The sequence below is a fragment of the Heptranchias perlo genome, chromosome 23 (genome assembly GCF_035084215.1).
Source record: "Heptranchias perlo isolate sHepPer1 chromosome 23, sHepPer1.hap1, whole genome shotgun sequence".
In the NCBI taxonomy this organism is placed as follows: Eukaryota; Metazoa; Chordata; class Chondrichthyes; order Hexanchiformes; family Hexanchidae; genus Heptranchias; species Heptranchias perlo.
Window position 1 is genome coordinate 8,193,492 of NC_090347.1, and position 14,466 is coordinate 8,207,957.

The 14,466-nt window shown below is 49.7% G+C and overlaps 1 protein-coding gene across 4 annotated transcripts in view; it reads right to left on the minus strand.

Moving 5' to 3' along the window:
- LOC137341059 (glucagon receptor-like) overlaps nucleotides 1–14,466 on the minus strand; it is a 118,375-nt gene that overhangs the window by 20,637 nt on the left and 83,272 nt on the right. For 3 of the 4 annotated variants that reach the window (XM_068003938.1, XM_068003939.1, XM_068003937.1), the window contains exons 3-7: nucleotides 9,321–9,417; nucleotides 8,102–8,209; nucleotides 7,242–7,363; nucleotides 5,962–6,068; nucleotides 1,578–1,731 (exon numbers count right to left, since the gene is read on the minus strand). In XM_068003938.1, coding sequence (XP_067860039.1) covers nucleotides 1,578–1,731; nucleotides 5,962–6,068; nucleotides 7,242–7,363; nucleotides 8,102–8,209; nucleotides 9,321–9,417 — 588 coding nt within the window. Of the gene's footprint in view, nucleotides 1–1,577; nucleotides 1,732–5,961; nucleotides 6,069–7,241; nucleotides 7,364–8,101; nucleotides 8,210–9,320; nucleotides 9,418–14,466 lie in introns of those variants that run through there. The other variant, XM_068003940.1, reaches the window with a different exon arrangement.

The window sequence follows — 14,466 nt, forward strand, 5'->3', positions numbered from 1 at the left end:
TGAGGTGAAAGGACCTACTGGACACTCCAGTACATGGGAATTCCCACCAGTGGACAGCTCTAGTAAAAGTTCTCCAGCATTTTAACGGTCTGTCGTTATATCTCTGTACTGGGGTTAGACTTCATGGGAAACAGAGTTCAATCAGACTGTGTTCATTCCCCAATTATGGATGTACCAGGATTGAACTTTTCAAGCAATCATGTAATAAGCACATGGTTTTGTTTTGTTAATCATTGTATCCTTAGGTTAACCACACTGGATCATTGTGAAAGGGAGTTGAAGAGCAGCAGAACATATTTTATCTGGATAAAGAGCCCTTTTATGTTTCTTTTATCCTCTTTCTTTAAGCAGAGATGGGACGAGGTCACTGGACCAGAGATGTATTGGCCAATTTATACTACTGGTTAGGACATTTTATTCCCTATCTTCTCCCATCTCCTCCCTCATCTTCAGAGTGATGGGATGTAGGGGATGGTTCCATCTGTGCTGGTAGCCCGTTGGTATCTCATCCAAGTTGGCCTTGTTCCTGCACCATTCCTATCTTCACCAAACATGCACACATGCTCACTTCCTGGCAGGGATCATCTGACAGTGATCAGAAGTGGGAACGCTGGCTGCTCTATTCTCGTTCTAGCCCAGGGCTGCTGACGTTAATTATGCCCTGCTGCACTCTAATTCAGCATGGACTGGAGATTGAACTGGAACCTCCTCAGTCAAAGGACTCAGTGGCAGGCTGGGTGGTGCATTCATCCACCGTGTAGAATTTACTGAGTCGGAGGGAGGGGATGATTGGATGTGATGCTTGGCCTTGCAGTGGTAGAGGTGGGGGCCAGATATCATAAACAGTGTTACAATATCATAGAATCATACAGCACAGAAGGAGGTCATTCAGCCCATCGTGTCTGTGCTGGCTCTTGGAAAGAACTATTCAATTAGTCCCACTGCCCCCCTCCCCCCCGTCCTTTCCCCATAGACTTTCAAACAAACTGGGAAAAAAATAGCTGTAAAGTAAATCGAGATTTTGCCACTGATTAAACAATGCAATATCACATAGTATTTCTTGGTATATCAATCGATTCTCTCTGCCCCCTATTCCAGCATTAAATACTAAGGGGGTAATTCAGACATTCGGTGATAGTGTAAAACGGGAGATACTGGCCGCCTGTTATACATCTCCAGATTTTGCTTTATATTGAAGTCAATAGGAAAATCAGAAGATGTATAACAGGCGGTCAATCCAATATCTCCTGCTTTACACTATTACCGAACGTTAAAATTACCCCTGGTGACTGTAGCATCCCATCATAGAGAAGGACGTACACCGTCCTGCCACGTAGGACCATTCACTACGTGCTTCTGACAATTTAAACATAACCTAATTCCAAATTCTAACAAACCCTGACGTCCTGAATGATTTTCCAGCATTATTATTTACAATAAAAATAATTCACCAGACTGTGTCATCTACATTACCACAATGTGATAGCCAAACATCTGCCTGAAGGACCTTTTCACAAGAGTATGTTTCCTTCCTTCTTCCCCACAAAACAATGAAAGAGCACCAGAGAGGAGCCTACCTCATTGTTAAACCAGACTTTAATGTCAACATCCTCTGGGATTTGGTTGTACTGCGTTTTGAACAGAGCATCTTTAATGAGAATCGACACTGCTCGAAGGATGAATGAGGCAAACAGGTTCATGTGGATGTAGTTCCTCATACAATGGAGCTTCCTGCCAGAAAGAAATGGAACAAGATTTAGAATAGTGCAGCCATCTTTCTGATGGAATTGTTCAGCTGTCAGAAAGATGAGTTTTAGATTAGGCTGAAGGGATGGTTTCTTTCTGTGAACTTTGTGCTAATGAAGGTGAGGGATGTTAGTGGTGGGGAGTGGAACACTGTCCCACCGTTTGGGCCGTTTGTGTCTCCATCAAGGACGCCAAGAGCGGGCATAGGACAATTAGAGGCAGGGCAAAGCTCCCTCCACTCTGCCCCAACACCACGCTCGAGAACAACGTCCTCCACTGCACAGTGTGACATTCTCCCATTTCCCACACCTCCCGGGCGAGAATGCCGATTAGTTCTTTGCTGTGGGCTCACGTGCTTTAGGAGCTGGTTTGAAGGTGACTATTTGGAGTCTTGCAGCTGGTGGAGACGCTTTCATCTCAGTCCTCTGGGCTGGATAGAGATCTATGTGCTCGAGGTGTAAGGTCAGTATATCAGAGGTGTAAGGTCAGTATACCAGAGGTGTAAGGTCAGTATACCAGAGGTGTAAGGTCAGTATACTAGAGGTGTAAGGTCAGTATATCAGAGGTGTAAGGTCAGTATATCAGAGGTGTAAGGTCAGTATACCAGAGATGTAAGGTCAGTATACCAGAGGTGTAAGGTCAGTATATCAGAGGTGTAAGGTCAGTATACTAGAGGTGTAAGGTCAGTATACTAGAGGTGTAAGGTCAGTATATCAGAGGTGTATGGTCAGTATACTAGAGGTGTAAGGTCAGTATATCAGAGGTGTAAGGTCAGTATACCAGAGATGTAAGGTCAGTATACCAGAGGTGTAAGGTCAGTATATCAGAGGTGTAAGGTCAGTATACCAGAGATGTAAGGTCAGTATACCAGAGGTGTAAGGTCAGTATATCAGCGGTGTAAGGTCAGTATACCAGAGGTGTAAGGTCAGTATATCAGAGGTGTAAGGTCAGTATACCAGAGGTGTAAGGTCAGTATACCAGAGGTGTAAGGTCAGTATATCAGAGGTGTAAGGTCAGTATACCAGAGGTGTAAGGTCAGTATACCAGAGGTGTAAGGTCAGTATATCAGAGGTGTAAGGTCAGTATACCAGAGGTGTAAGGTCAGTATACCAGAGATGTAAGGTCAGTATATCAGAGGTGTAAGGTCAGTATACCAGAGGTGTAAGGTCAGTATACCAGAGGTGTAAGGTCAGTATATCGGAGGTGTAAGGTCAGTATATCAGAGGTGTAAGGTCAGTATACCAGAGGTGTAAGGTCAGTATATCAGAGGTGTAAGGTCAATATACCAGAGGTGTAAGGTCAGTATACCAGAGATGTAAGGTCAGTATACCAGAGGTGTAAGGTCAGTATATCAGAGGTGTAAGGTCAGTATACCAGAGGTGTAAGGTCAGTATATCAGAGGTGTAAGGTCAGTATACCAGAGGTGTAAGGTCAGTATACCAGAGATGTAAGGTCAGTATACCAGAGGTGTAAGGTCAGTATACCAGAGGTGTAAGGTCAGTATACCAGAGGTGTAAGGTCAGTATACCAGAGGTGTAAAGTTAGTATACCAGAGGTGTAAGGTCAGTATACCAGAGGTGTAAGGTCAGTATACCAGAGGTGTAAGGTCAGTATACCAGAGGTTTAAAGTCAGTATACCAGAGGTGTAAAGTCAGTATACCAGAGGTATAAGGTCAGTATACTAGAGATGTAAAGTCAGTATACCAGAGGTGTAAGGTCAGTATACCAGAGGTATAAGGTCAGTATACTAGAGACGTAAAGTCAGTATACCAGAGGTTTAAAGTTAGTATACCAAAGGTGTAAGGTCAGTATATTAGAGGTATAAGGTCAGTATACCAGAGGTGTAAGGTCAGTATACCAGAGGTGTAAGGTCAGTACACTAGAGGTGTACAATCAATATACCAGAGGTGTAAGGTCAGTATCCGAGAGGAGTAAGGTCAGTGTAACAGAGATGCAAAGTCAGTATACTAGAGATGTAGTGCTATAAATTGGCCACGTTGCACCTGTTTTGTAGGCACTATGCGGCCCCCCAAGGACCCAAAATGGCATCCGGAATGCACACGCACACTTGTAGCGTGACTTGTGCTGGACGCTATCTTGGTAAAGGGCTTCGTGCAGATAACGAACGCCGGCAGCATGTAAAGTAGGGAGAATATGCATTCAATCAGTGTGCAATGCTAATTTAAAGGGACAGATGTGATTTTGGAACTCAACGCTCCAGCCAATGCACTGTCTTAACGTCGCACAGCTGAACAGGTCGTAAACAACATGGAGGACCCCCCCAACAGCGCTATTTAAAGGGGCCACGCAGGATTTATAGGTTAGTTGCTGGATTATTGCTTCTGGCTGCTGATGCATTTATACCTGTTTCTGGAGGTCTCCCATACTTGAATACTAGGACTAGGGGACATAGCCTAAAAATTAGAGCCAGGACTTGCAGGAGTGAAGTTAGGAAACACTTCTACACTCAAAGGGTGGGTGAAGTTTGGAACTCTCCTCCGCAAACGGCAGTTGATGCTAGCTCAATTGTTAATTTTAAATCTGAGATTGATAGATTTTTGTTAACCAAAGGTATTAAGGGATATGGGGCTAAGGCAGGTATATGGAGTTAGGTCACAGATCAACCATGTCTGATTGAATGGCGGTACAGGCTCAAGGGGCTGACTGGCCTACTCCTGTTCCTATCTTCCTATGTTCCTTTAGTAAAGTTTTAATACTCTAGCGAGAGTGGGCTGACTAGCTGACAGGCAACAGCAAGGGCACTGGCAGAGTGGCAGGAGTGGGACAAAAATGCTGTCATCCTGAGGGAGGACAGCAGGTTCGTGTTCCTTGGAGTCACTGCCACTTGCTGCCTCCTGTTATGCACCAGCTCCTCCTGCAAGAAAGTGGGACGTGTGTCGGTGAGTGTCCTGCAAGATGTTTGGATGATGTGCCTGTCATGGTTGAATAGCTGCCCGTGTGTGTGACCTGTGAGTTGTGGGTGTGTGGCTTGCAACGGTGGTAATGTGTGAGGGTGAGAGGAAGCATCTGATTGGAAGAGTTGAGTACTGATTGAAAGAGTTTGTTGGTAGGTGGGTGATGGGGTGCGTAGTGTGTGGAGCAGTGGATGCAGCTAGTGGTGCAGTTGGTAGGAGATGCCACTTGACAGTTGACCTCACTCACCTTGACCACTCTTGTTAAAGCACTGAACTTCTTCCTGCACTGCATCCATGTTCGTGGTGCTATGCGCCTGGCATTGACTTCGTCCCCTACTGCCTCGGGAGTATATGTCTGGTGGGCCTCTTGCCCCCCTGCGGATATAGGATGCCCCTCCTTCTGTCCACCTCTTGCATCAAGGCCTCTAGTGCATCAGCAGAGAACCTTGCTGCACGCTCTCTCGCAGGCCTGGTACAAACTCAAATTGGCAGATTGGTGAGGTCTGGCGTGCAGATTGGAGGATGTGGGATTTAGTAGTGCGCAACCTTTATTCAATGTTTTAACATAACTCAACAGCTTGTAAACATAGGGACGGGACCTGCATCTGTGTTTTACGTGCGTGAGGTCTGATCTCTGTTCAGACTCCGTGTGGACCCATATCTTATATTTTGCATTACATGGTGCTAGCCATTCGCGATTTCGGGGCCCCCCTGTTACGTGCTGCCTGCATCTCAATGATCGGGCGCGGGTTAATCGCGCGCCGTGACCCCCGCGCCCAGTTTTGGGGGTTATCCAATTTAACCCTCGTAATGTCAGTATACTAGAGGTATACGGTCGGTATACTAGAGGTCTATGGTCAGTATATTAGAGATGTAAAGTTAGTATACTAGAAATGTACGGTCAGTATACTAGAGGTGTGCGGTTAGTATACTAGAGATGTGAAGTCAGTATACTAGAGATGTAAAGTCAGTATACTAGAGGTGTACAGTCGGTATACTAGAGTTGTAAGGTCAGTATACTAGAGATGTAAAGTTAGTATACTAGAAATGTAAAGTCAGTATACCAGAAGTGTACGATCAGTATACTAGAGGTGTAAGGTCAGTATACCAGAGGTGTAAGGTCAGTATACCAGAGGTGTAAGGTCAGTATACCAGAGCTGTAAGGTCAGTATACCAGAGCTGTAAGGTCAGTATACCAGAGCTGTAAGGTCAGTATACTAGACTATACGGGACAGGGATCTGTATCTTGCTTTGGACAATTAGCAGGCGCATTTTAATGAGAGTACAAGCCAGGTCTTACCTGAATCCCACCAAAATTGCTAGGGCCAACACCAGGGTTCCTAGTGATAGTGAGTATCCCACCGTGTACATGATCTTGAAACCATCCAGAATCTTCCCCATCTCCTGCTGAAAAGCGACAAAAATATACATTACTAAAGGCATATGGGAGAGCACAGCTTTGAAGAACTTAGTTAAGGAGAGACAAGCCGGGAAGGCGTCCCAATTTGTTAACTGCAGTGTAATAGTATACAGATTGCAGTCACTGTCATGACGGATGGTGAACTAAGTAACCTCGAGTGTGGAAGTGGAGAAAGTAATAAATACCTTACAGAAAAAAAACTTCTAATTGGGGGGGGCGGGGGAGGGGGAGGGAATGATGAGAGTGCAACACAGAATCATCCAGCACAGAAGGAGGCCATTGGGCCCATCGTGCCTGTGCCGGCTCTTTGAAAGAGCAATCCAATTAGTCCCGCTCCACCTGCTCTTTCTCCACGGCTGAGAGAAAACAATGTTCTTTTAATATACTACAAGGGTAGAAAATTTGTCCCGGGTGGTATTGTATCATCCGCCCCTTATACATCCAGCCCGATATCAGGTCCCATTAATGTCAATCGGACTGACTATCCAGCCGGGCGTATAAAGGGCCGTGGATTCGATTAAGCCCAGGACAAATTTCTACCCCTATGCATGTACTTGAAAACACACTGAGATTACTTGGAGTACCGTGAACAGTTCTGGTCTCCATATTATAAAAAAGGATATAGAGGCACTGGAGAAGGTGCAAAAAAGATTTACTAGGATGATATCAGAACTGAGAGGATACACCTATCAGGAAAGATTGAGCAGGCTGGGGCTCTTTCCTCTAGAAGAGAGAAGACTGAGGGGTGACCTGATAGAGGTCTTTAAGATTATCAAAGAGTTTCATTAGGGTAGACGTAGAGAAGATGTTTCCACTTGTGGGGGAGACCAGAACTAGGGACCATAAATATAAGATAGTCACTAATAAATCCAATAGGGAATTCAGGAGAAACTTCTTTACCCAGAGATTGGTGAGAATGTGGAACTTGCTGCCACAAGGAGTAGTTGAGGCGACTAGAATAGATGCATTTGAGAGGAAAGCTAGATAAACACATGAGGGAGAAAGGAATAGCAGGATATGTTGATAGGGTTAGATAAAGAGGGACGGGAGGAGGCTCATGTGGAGTATAAACACTGGCATAGACCTGTTGGTCCAAAAGCCCTGTTTCTGTGCTGTACATGTTGACAGGTACCCAGTGCTGGGCATGTCTGCTGTCCTACCTGCGCTCGGTCGTGCTTTGGATCAATTTTGCATTGGCTGCTATCCCTCCAGGGCTGTTTTTTGGAGTCCATCACCCAGTGGCCATCTGGCCCACACTTCCTGAACTCAGAGCCACCCTGCACTGTAAAAGAGAGAAATCAGGCATTTTCTTTTCATTAAAATCCAGTCACTACAGACCAGTACGTGGCGGGGAGACTGGAAACACCAGCCAGGATCGGTTAAACCATAAGCTCATGATTCACTCGCAAACACCCATTAGGTTTGCACGGAGGAGAGAAGCCAAAAGGGCCCATTTAGCCCACTTTATTTCTTTAGTTTATTCAATCCACAGGCCGCACTGCCTCAAGTTTATTTCACTTTCACTCCAGGGATGAAAGACTTTAGTTACATGGAGAAGCTGGGGTTGTTCTCCTTAGAAGGTTAAGGGAAGATTTGATCGAGGTGTTCAAAATCATGAAGGGTTTTGATAGAGTAAATAAGGAGAAACCGTTTCCAGTGGCAGAAGGGTCGGTAACCAGAGGACACAGATTTAAGGTGATCGGCAAAAGAGCCAGAGGCGACATCAGGAAAAAATTTTTACGCAGCGCGTTGTAATGATCTGGAACGCGCTGCCTGAAAGGGCGGTGGAAGCTGATTCAATAGTAACTTTCAAAAGGGAATTGGATAAATACTTGAAGAGGAGAAAATTTGCAGGGGAATGGGGAAAGAGCAGGGGGAGTGGGACTAATTGGACAGCTCTTTCAAACAGCCGGCGCAGACACGATGGGCCGAATGGCCTCCTCCTGTGCTGTATGATTCTATGAGTGTGTTTACAAGGACCAATGATGAACGTTCCCATTGAAAAACTAAGGACGTTTACCTGCTTTATACCACGGCAAGTACCAGGGACAGGAAACATTCACAATGGTATTAGGTAGACCATCGGGCCAGCAGGCATAATTGTCAAAAGTCCGATTACACACCACACCTACGGGAAAAAAGACAAAAAGACCAACGCTGCTCAGTAATGGATCAGTAAAGGAGGGGAATTAAAGAAATCGGTGTCAGCCGTGGCTCAGTGGGCAGCACTCTCTCGCCTCTGAGTTAGAAGGTCAGGGTGTTCGAGTCTCACTCCAGAGACTTGAGCACAAAATCCAGGCTCTCAGGGCAGTGCTGCACTGTCGGAGGTTCCGTCTTTCGGATGAGACGTTAAACCCTCTCAGGTGGACGTAAAAGATCCCAAGGGCACTATTTCGAAGAAGAGCAATGGGTGTTCTTCCAATGTTTATCCCTCAACCAACATCACTAAAACAAGATTATCTGCTCATTATCTCATTGCTGTTTGTGGGATCTTGCTGTGTACAAATTGGCTGCCGTGTTTCCTACATTACAACAGTGACTGTACTTCAAAAAGTACTTCATTGGCTGTAAAGCGCTGAGGTCGTGACAGGTGCTATATAAATGCAAGTCTTTATTTTGCACCAACGAGCTTGCAATGGATGTTAATCATCTGATCGTGTGAGGCTTCTCCCAATCCTGGCCTCAAACCCTTCCTTTCCCGCTCGCTCCCACCACACAGGAATCCCCATCCATGCAGGGCAGCTCTTAATAGTCCAGTAACAAAACCACTGCACTAATCAATATTGTTATGGTATTTGGCAACGCTGGACGCTAGCAATAGCAATACCAGAAGAGAACAGGTGTTGTGAGAGAGGGACGACGGATTAAAACGGGGAGTGCAATCGATGCGGGAGAGATCGACACACGCACCCACCGTGCGAGATTGCTTCATGGAAACGGAGTCTGCGCGACAGCCTGCCCCTTTAAGTTGCTGCAGGCATCGGAATCCACCAAGACAATTCCCATGCGTCCCTCCCCCACCCCCACAGTGGCATGTTCCAAAATGCAGGCTGGAATCCTGCCAGGAGCCCACCCCAAATGTTTAAATAGGGGTGACTCCAGAAACTTGGCTGGGGATCAGCGACAAGTCATTCAGGGGGAGAGGGGGGGGGGGGAAGCACAAAGCTGGGCCCATCACCCCGAGACCTTCAAACTGCATTGCTGAGCGAACCCCAGTTTGTACTGGGGGCGGACCTTACCTTTCGGCTGCGAGTCCCTGGACATGTTTCTCAAACATTCGTCAGAGTACCTTTGCCACTTTTGCAAGGTGTTCTCCAGAACTTCCACCGATGCCACCTGAAAGGAAGAAGTCAAAACATAAAAACTGCAACCGCTTCCAAGGACTCGCTTTCACGTAGAAAATGAGCCAGACCAGTGAGGGGGAAGTGGGAGTGGGGACAATCTCTCCACGGTAACAAGAAGCACCATTGATATCCTGAGCCCTGGGCAAACGTGGACTTCCAACAGGCCAGTCTCATTCTTTCAAAATGTTACATCGAATGTACAGCACAGAAACAGGCCATTCGGCCCAACTGGTCTATGCTGGTGTTTATGTTCCACACGAGCCTCCTCCCACCCCTCTTCATCTAACCCTATCAGCATATCCTTCTATTCCTTTCTCCCTCATGTGTTTATCTAGCTTCCTCTCAAATGCATCTATGCTATTCGCCTCAACTACTCCTTGTGGTAGCAAGTTCCACATTCTAACCACTCTCTGGGTAAAGAAGTTTCTCCTGAATTCCCTATTGGATTTATTAGTGACTGTCTTATATTTATGTCCCCTGGTTCTGGGCTCCACCACAAATGGAAATACCTTCTCTCCGTCTACCCTACTGATATACACTAATCCTTGTGCAAGTGCAGGGTTTCCATGAACCATTCCTGTTGGACCCACTATACAGAACTCTCAGTGCAAGCACTCGATTCCCATGGAGGGGGCGATCGGGAGGGAAGGAGGTGATTGGGAGGGAAGAAGGTGAACGGGAGGGAAGGAGGTGATCGGGAGGGAAGGAGGTGATCAGGAGGGAAGGAGGCGATCGGGAGGGAAGGAGGCGATCGGGAGGGAAGGAGGCGATCGGGAGGGAAGGAGGCGATCGGGAGGGAAGGAGGCGATCGGGAGGGAAGGAGGCGATCGGGAGGGAAGGAGGTGATCGGGAGGGAAGGAGGCGATCGGGAGGGAAGGAGGCGATCGGGAGGGAAGGAGGCGATCGGGAGGGAAGGAGGCGATCGGGAGGGAAGGAGGCGATCGGGAGGGAAGGAGGCGATCGGGAGGGAAGGAGGCGATCGGGAGGGAAGGAGGCGATCGGGAGGGAAGGAGGCGATCGGGAGGGAAGGAGGCGATCGGGAGGGAAGGAGGTTGCAGCGGTCTTTGGGACTGCTGCACCTCCTGGGTGGCACCTCCTCATCCGTGCCTTTCTTACCTCTAGACTTGACTATTCCAATGCTCTCCTGGCCGGCCTCCCATCTTCCACCCTCTATAAACTTGAGCTCATCCAAAACTCTGCTGCCCGTATCCTAACTCGCACCAAGTCCCATTCACCCATCACCCCTGTGCTCGCTGACCTACATTGGATCCTGCTCCGGGAATGCTTCGATTTTAAAATTATCATCCTTGTTTTCAAATCCCTCCATAGCCTCGCCACTCCCCCCCCCCCCCCATCTCTGTAACCTCCTCCAGCCCTACAACCCTCCGAGATCTCTGCACTCCTCCAATTCTTGTCTCTTGCGCATCTCCGATTTCAATCGCTCCACCATTGGCGGTCATGTCTTCAGCTGCCTAGGCCCTAAACTCTGGAATTCCCTCCCTAAACCTCTCCGCCTCTCTACCTCTTTCTCCTCCTTTAAGACACTCCTCAATACCTACCTCTTTGAGCAAGCTTTTGGTCACCTGTCCTATTATCTCCTTATAGTGTCAAATTTTAATTTATAACGCTCCTGTGAAGCATCTTGGGACGTTTTACTACACTATATAAATGCAAGTTGTTGTTGGGACACCTAAAAATGGGCCCCACTAATTTAGCAGTGGGACCAAGGCCAGTGCAGATTGGCCACAGACCCGTCCCACTGATAAATTGGTGTGGTTTGCGTCTGTTTTGCGCTCGAAAAATGGGTGCAAAGCAGGCCAATTTCTACCCCAGTGTTTCTCCCCTGCTCCGATTGTTCTGTCGGCAAATACTGAGTAGGGAGATCCAAGCTTCAAACCTCAGACTGTGCTGGGCGGCTGATCTCAGATCACACTGCAATCGGTCTCAGATTCCTGGGCCAAGGAAGGGAAATATCAGCCCCTCATCGCTGTCCTGGAGCCCATCCTGTGAGCACTGCTGGGAAGTGGGGGGGTCGATGTTGGGGAGAAGATGGATTCCCTACAATTGAATAGTCAACCAACATACGGTGAGAAAGGCCACCTGGATAAGGAAAGAGCACCTCTGAGACTGTACCCCCAGGAACTGCACCCCAGTATGAGCCATCACCTCTGAGACTGTACCCCCAGGAACTGCACCCCAGTATGAGCCATCACCTCTGAGACTGTACCCCCAGGAACTGCACCCCAGTATGAGCCATCACCTCTGAGACTGTACCCCCAGGAACTGCATCCCAGTATGAGCCAGCACCTGTGAGACTGTACCCCCAGGAACTGCACCCCAGTCTGAGCCATCACCTCTGAGACTGTACCCCCAGGAACTGCACCCCAGTATGAGCCATCACCTCTGAGACTGTACCCCCAGGAACTGCACCCCAGTATGAGCCATCACCTCTGAGACTGTACCCCCAGGAACTGCACCCCAGTCTGAGCCATCACCTCTGAGACTGTACCCCCAGGAACTGTACCCCAGTATGAGCCATCACCTGTGAGACTGTACCCCCAGGAACTGCACCCCAGTCTGAGCCATCACCTGTGAGACTGTACCCCCAGGAACTGTACCCCAGTCTGAGCCATCACCCGTGAGACTGTACCCCCAGGAACTGCACCCCAGTCTGAGCCATCACCTCTGAGACTGTACCCCCAGGAACTGCACCCCAGTCTGAGCCATCACCTCTGAGACTGTACCCCCAGGAACTGCACCCCAGTCTGAGCCATCACCTCTGAGACTGTACCCCCAGGAACTGCACCCCAGTATGAGCCATCACCTCTGAGACTGTACCCCCAGGAACTGCACCCCAGTATGAGCCATCACCTCTGAGACTGTACCCCCAGGAACTGCACCCGAGTATGAGCCATCACCTCTGAGACTGTACCCCCAGGAACTGCACCCCAGTCTGAGCCATCACCTCTGAGACTGTACCCCCAGGAACTGCACCCCAGTCTGAGCCATCACCTCTGAGACTGTACCCCCAGGAACTGCACCCCAGTATGAGCCATCACCCGTGAGACTGTACCCCCAGGAACTGCACCCCAGTCTGAGCCATCACCTCTGAGACTGTACCCCCAGGAACTGCACCCCAGTCTGAGCCATCACCTCTGAGACTGTACCCCCAGGAACTGCACCCCAGTCTGAGCCATCACCTCTGAGACTGTACCCCCAGGAACTGCACCCCAGTCTGAGCCATCACCTCTGAGACTGTACCCCCAGGAACTGCATCCCAGTATGAGCCATCACCTCTGAGACTGTACCCCCAGGAACTGCACCCCAGTATGAGCCATCACCTCTGAGACTGTACCCCCAGGAACTGCATCCCAGTATGAGCCATCACCTCTGAGACTGTACCCCCAGGAACTGCATCCCAGTATGAGCCATCACCTCTGAGACTGTACCCCCAGGAACTGCATCCCAGTATGAGCCATCACCTCTGAGACTGTACCCCCAGGAACTGCACCCCAGTATGAGCCATCACCTCTGAGACTGTACCCCCAGGAACTGCACCCCAGTATGAGCCATCACCTCTGAGACTGTACCCCCAGGAACTGCACCCCAGTATGAGCCATCACCTGTGAGACTGTACCCCCAGGAACTGCACCCCAGTCTGAGCCAGCACCTGTGAGACTGTACCCCCAGGAACTGCACCCCAGTATGAGCCATCACCTGTGAGACTGTACCCCCAGGAACTGCACCCCAGTATGAGCCATCACCTCTGAGACTGTACCCCCAGGAACTGTACCCCAGTATGAGCCATCACCTGTGAGACTGTACCCCCAGGAACTGTACCCCAGTCTGAGCCAGCGCCTGCAACCGTATCCCCTTGTGCATCCCAAGGATTGGCCTTGTGGCACTGATTCGAGGGTTTGGCTGTTTCTCTTCTGCACTAGTGGGCCTCACATGAATAGAGAACCAAAAAATGGAATCACAGGGTAGAGGGAGAGAAGGAGGAGAGGGGCCCAATTCCGTTCATTATTCTCACACAGACTTCGCTGTACAGGACCAGTGCGGGCAGTGTTCAGAATATCATTTCAGCGGTAAATTACTCTCATTTTGAGTTTTGAGATTCCCATTAACATCCATCCTTCACACCCAGCCTGGGAATGGGTTGCCCTGGGTCAGTAAACAATTATCGCAGTGCTTGGGTCCATCTGTCGCTGTGATGGGAAGTTCTCCAGGAGAGATTTTAATGTTTCTGTTCTCCAGGAGCATGAATGAAGGCACCAATTGACCAGATTTTTCACAGGTAAATATTTGGAGACCTTAGCCACCATTTTGAAGAGTGCAGTCGTGTGTAAGTTACCATTACAATACGTCCCCGATCGGGGGTGGGGGGGAGTCCGGGTTCGGTGGGGGGGGGCCCGGGGAGTCCGGGTTCAGGGGCGGCGAGTCCAGGGTTCATGGAGGGGAGGGTAGGAGTCTGGGTTCAGGTGGTGGGGGCAGTCCGGGTGAGGGTGGGGTGGGACGGGTCCGGGTTCAGGGAGTCGGAGGGGACGAGTCCGGGTTGGGGAGCGGGAGGGGATGAGTCCGGGTTCGGTGGGGGGGGAAGTCCGGTTTCCGGGAGTGGGGGGGGAGGAGTCCGGGGTTGGTGTGGGGGGGGGAGGGGGAGTCCGGGTTCGGGAGGGGGGGAGGAGTCCGGATTCGGTGGGGGGGGTGTCCGGGTTCCGGATGGGGGAGAGTCCGGGTTCCGGGGGGTGGGGGGAGTCTGGGTTCAGGGAGTGTGGGGGGGAGGACTCCGGGTTCGGGGTTGGGGGGGAGTCCGGGTTCTGGGGAGATGGGGGGGAGTCCGGGTTCCGGGGGGGGGGAGGGGGTCCGGGTTCCGGGGTGGAGGTGGGGGGGGGAGTCCGGGTTCCAGGTTGGAGGGGGGGGGGTGGGAGTCCGGGTTCTGGGGTGGAGGGGGCGGGGGGGAGTCCGGGTGCATGGAGGGGAGGGGATTCTGGGTTCGGGGGGATCTCAAGGTATCCTTGTGAGGCCAAGGCGAGCACTTCAA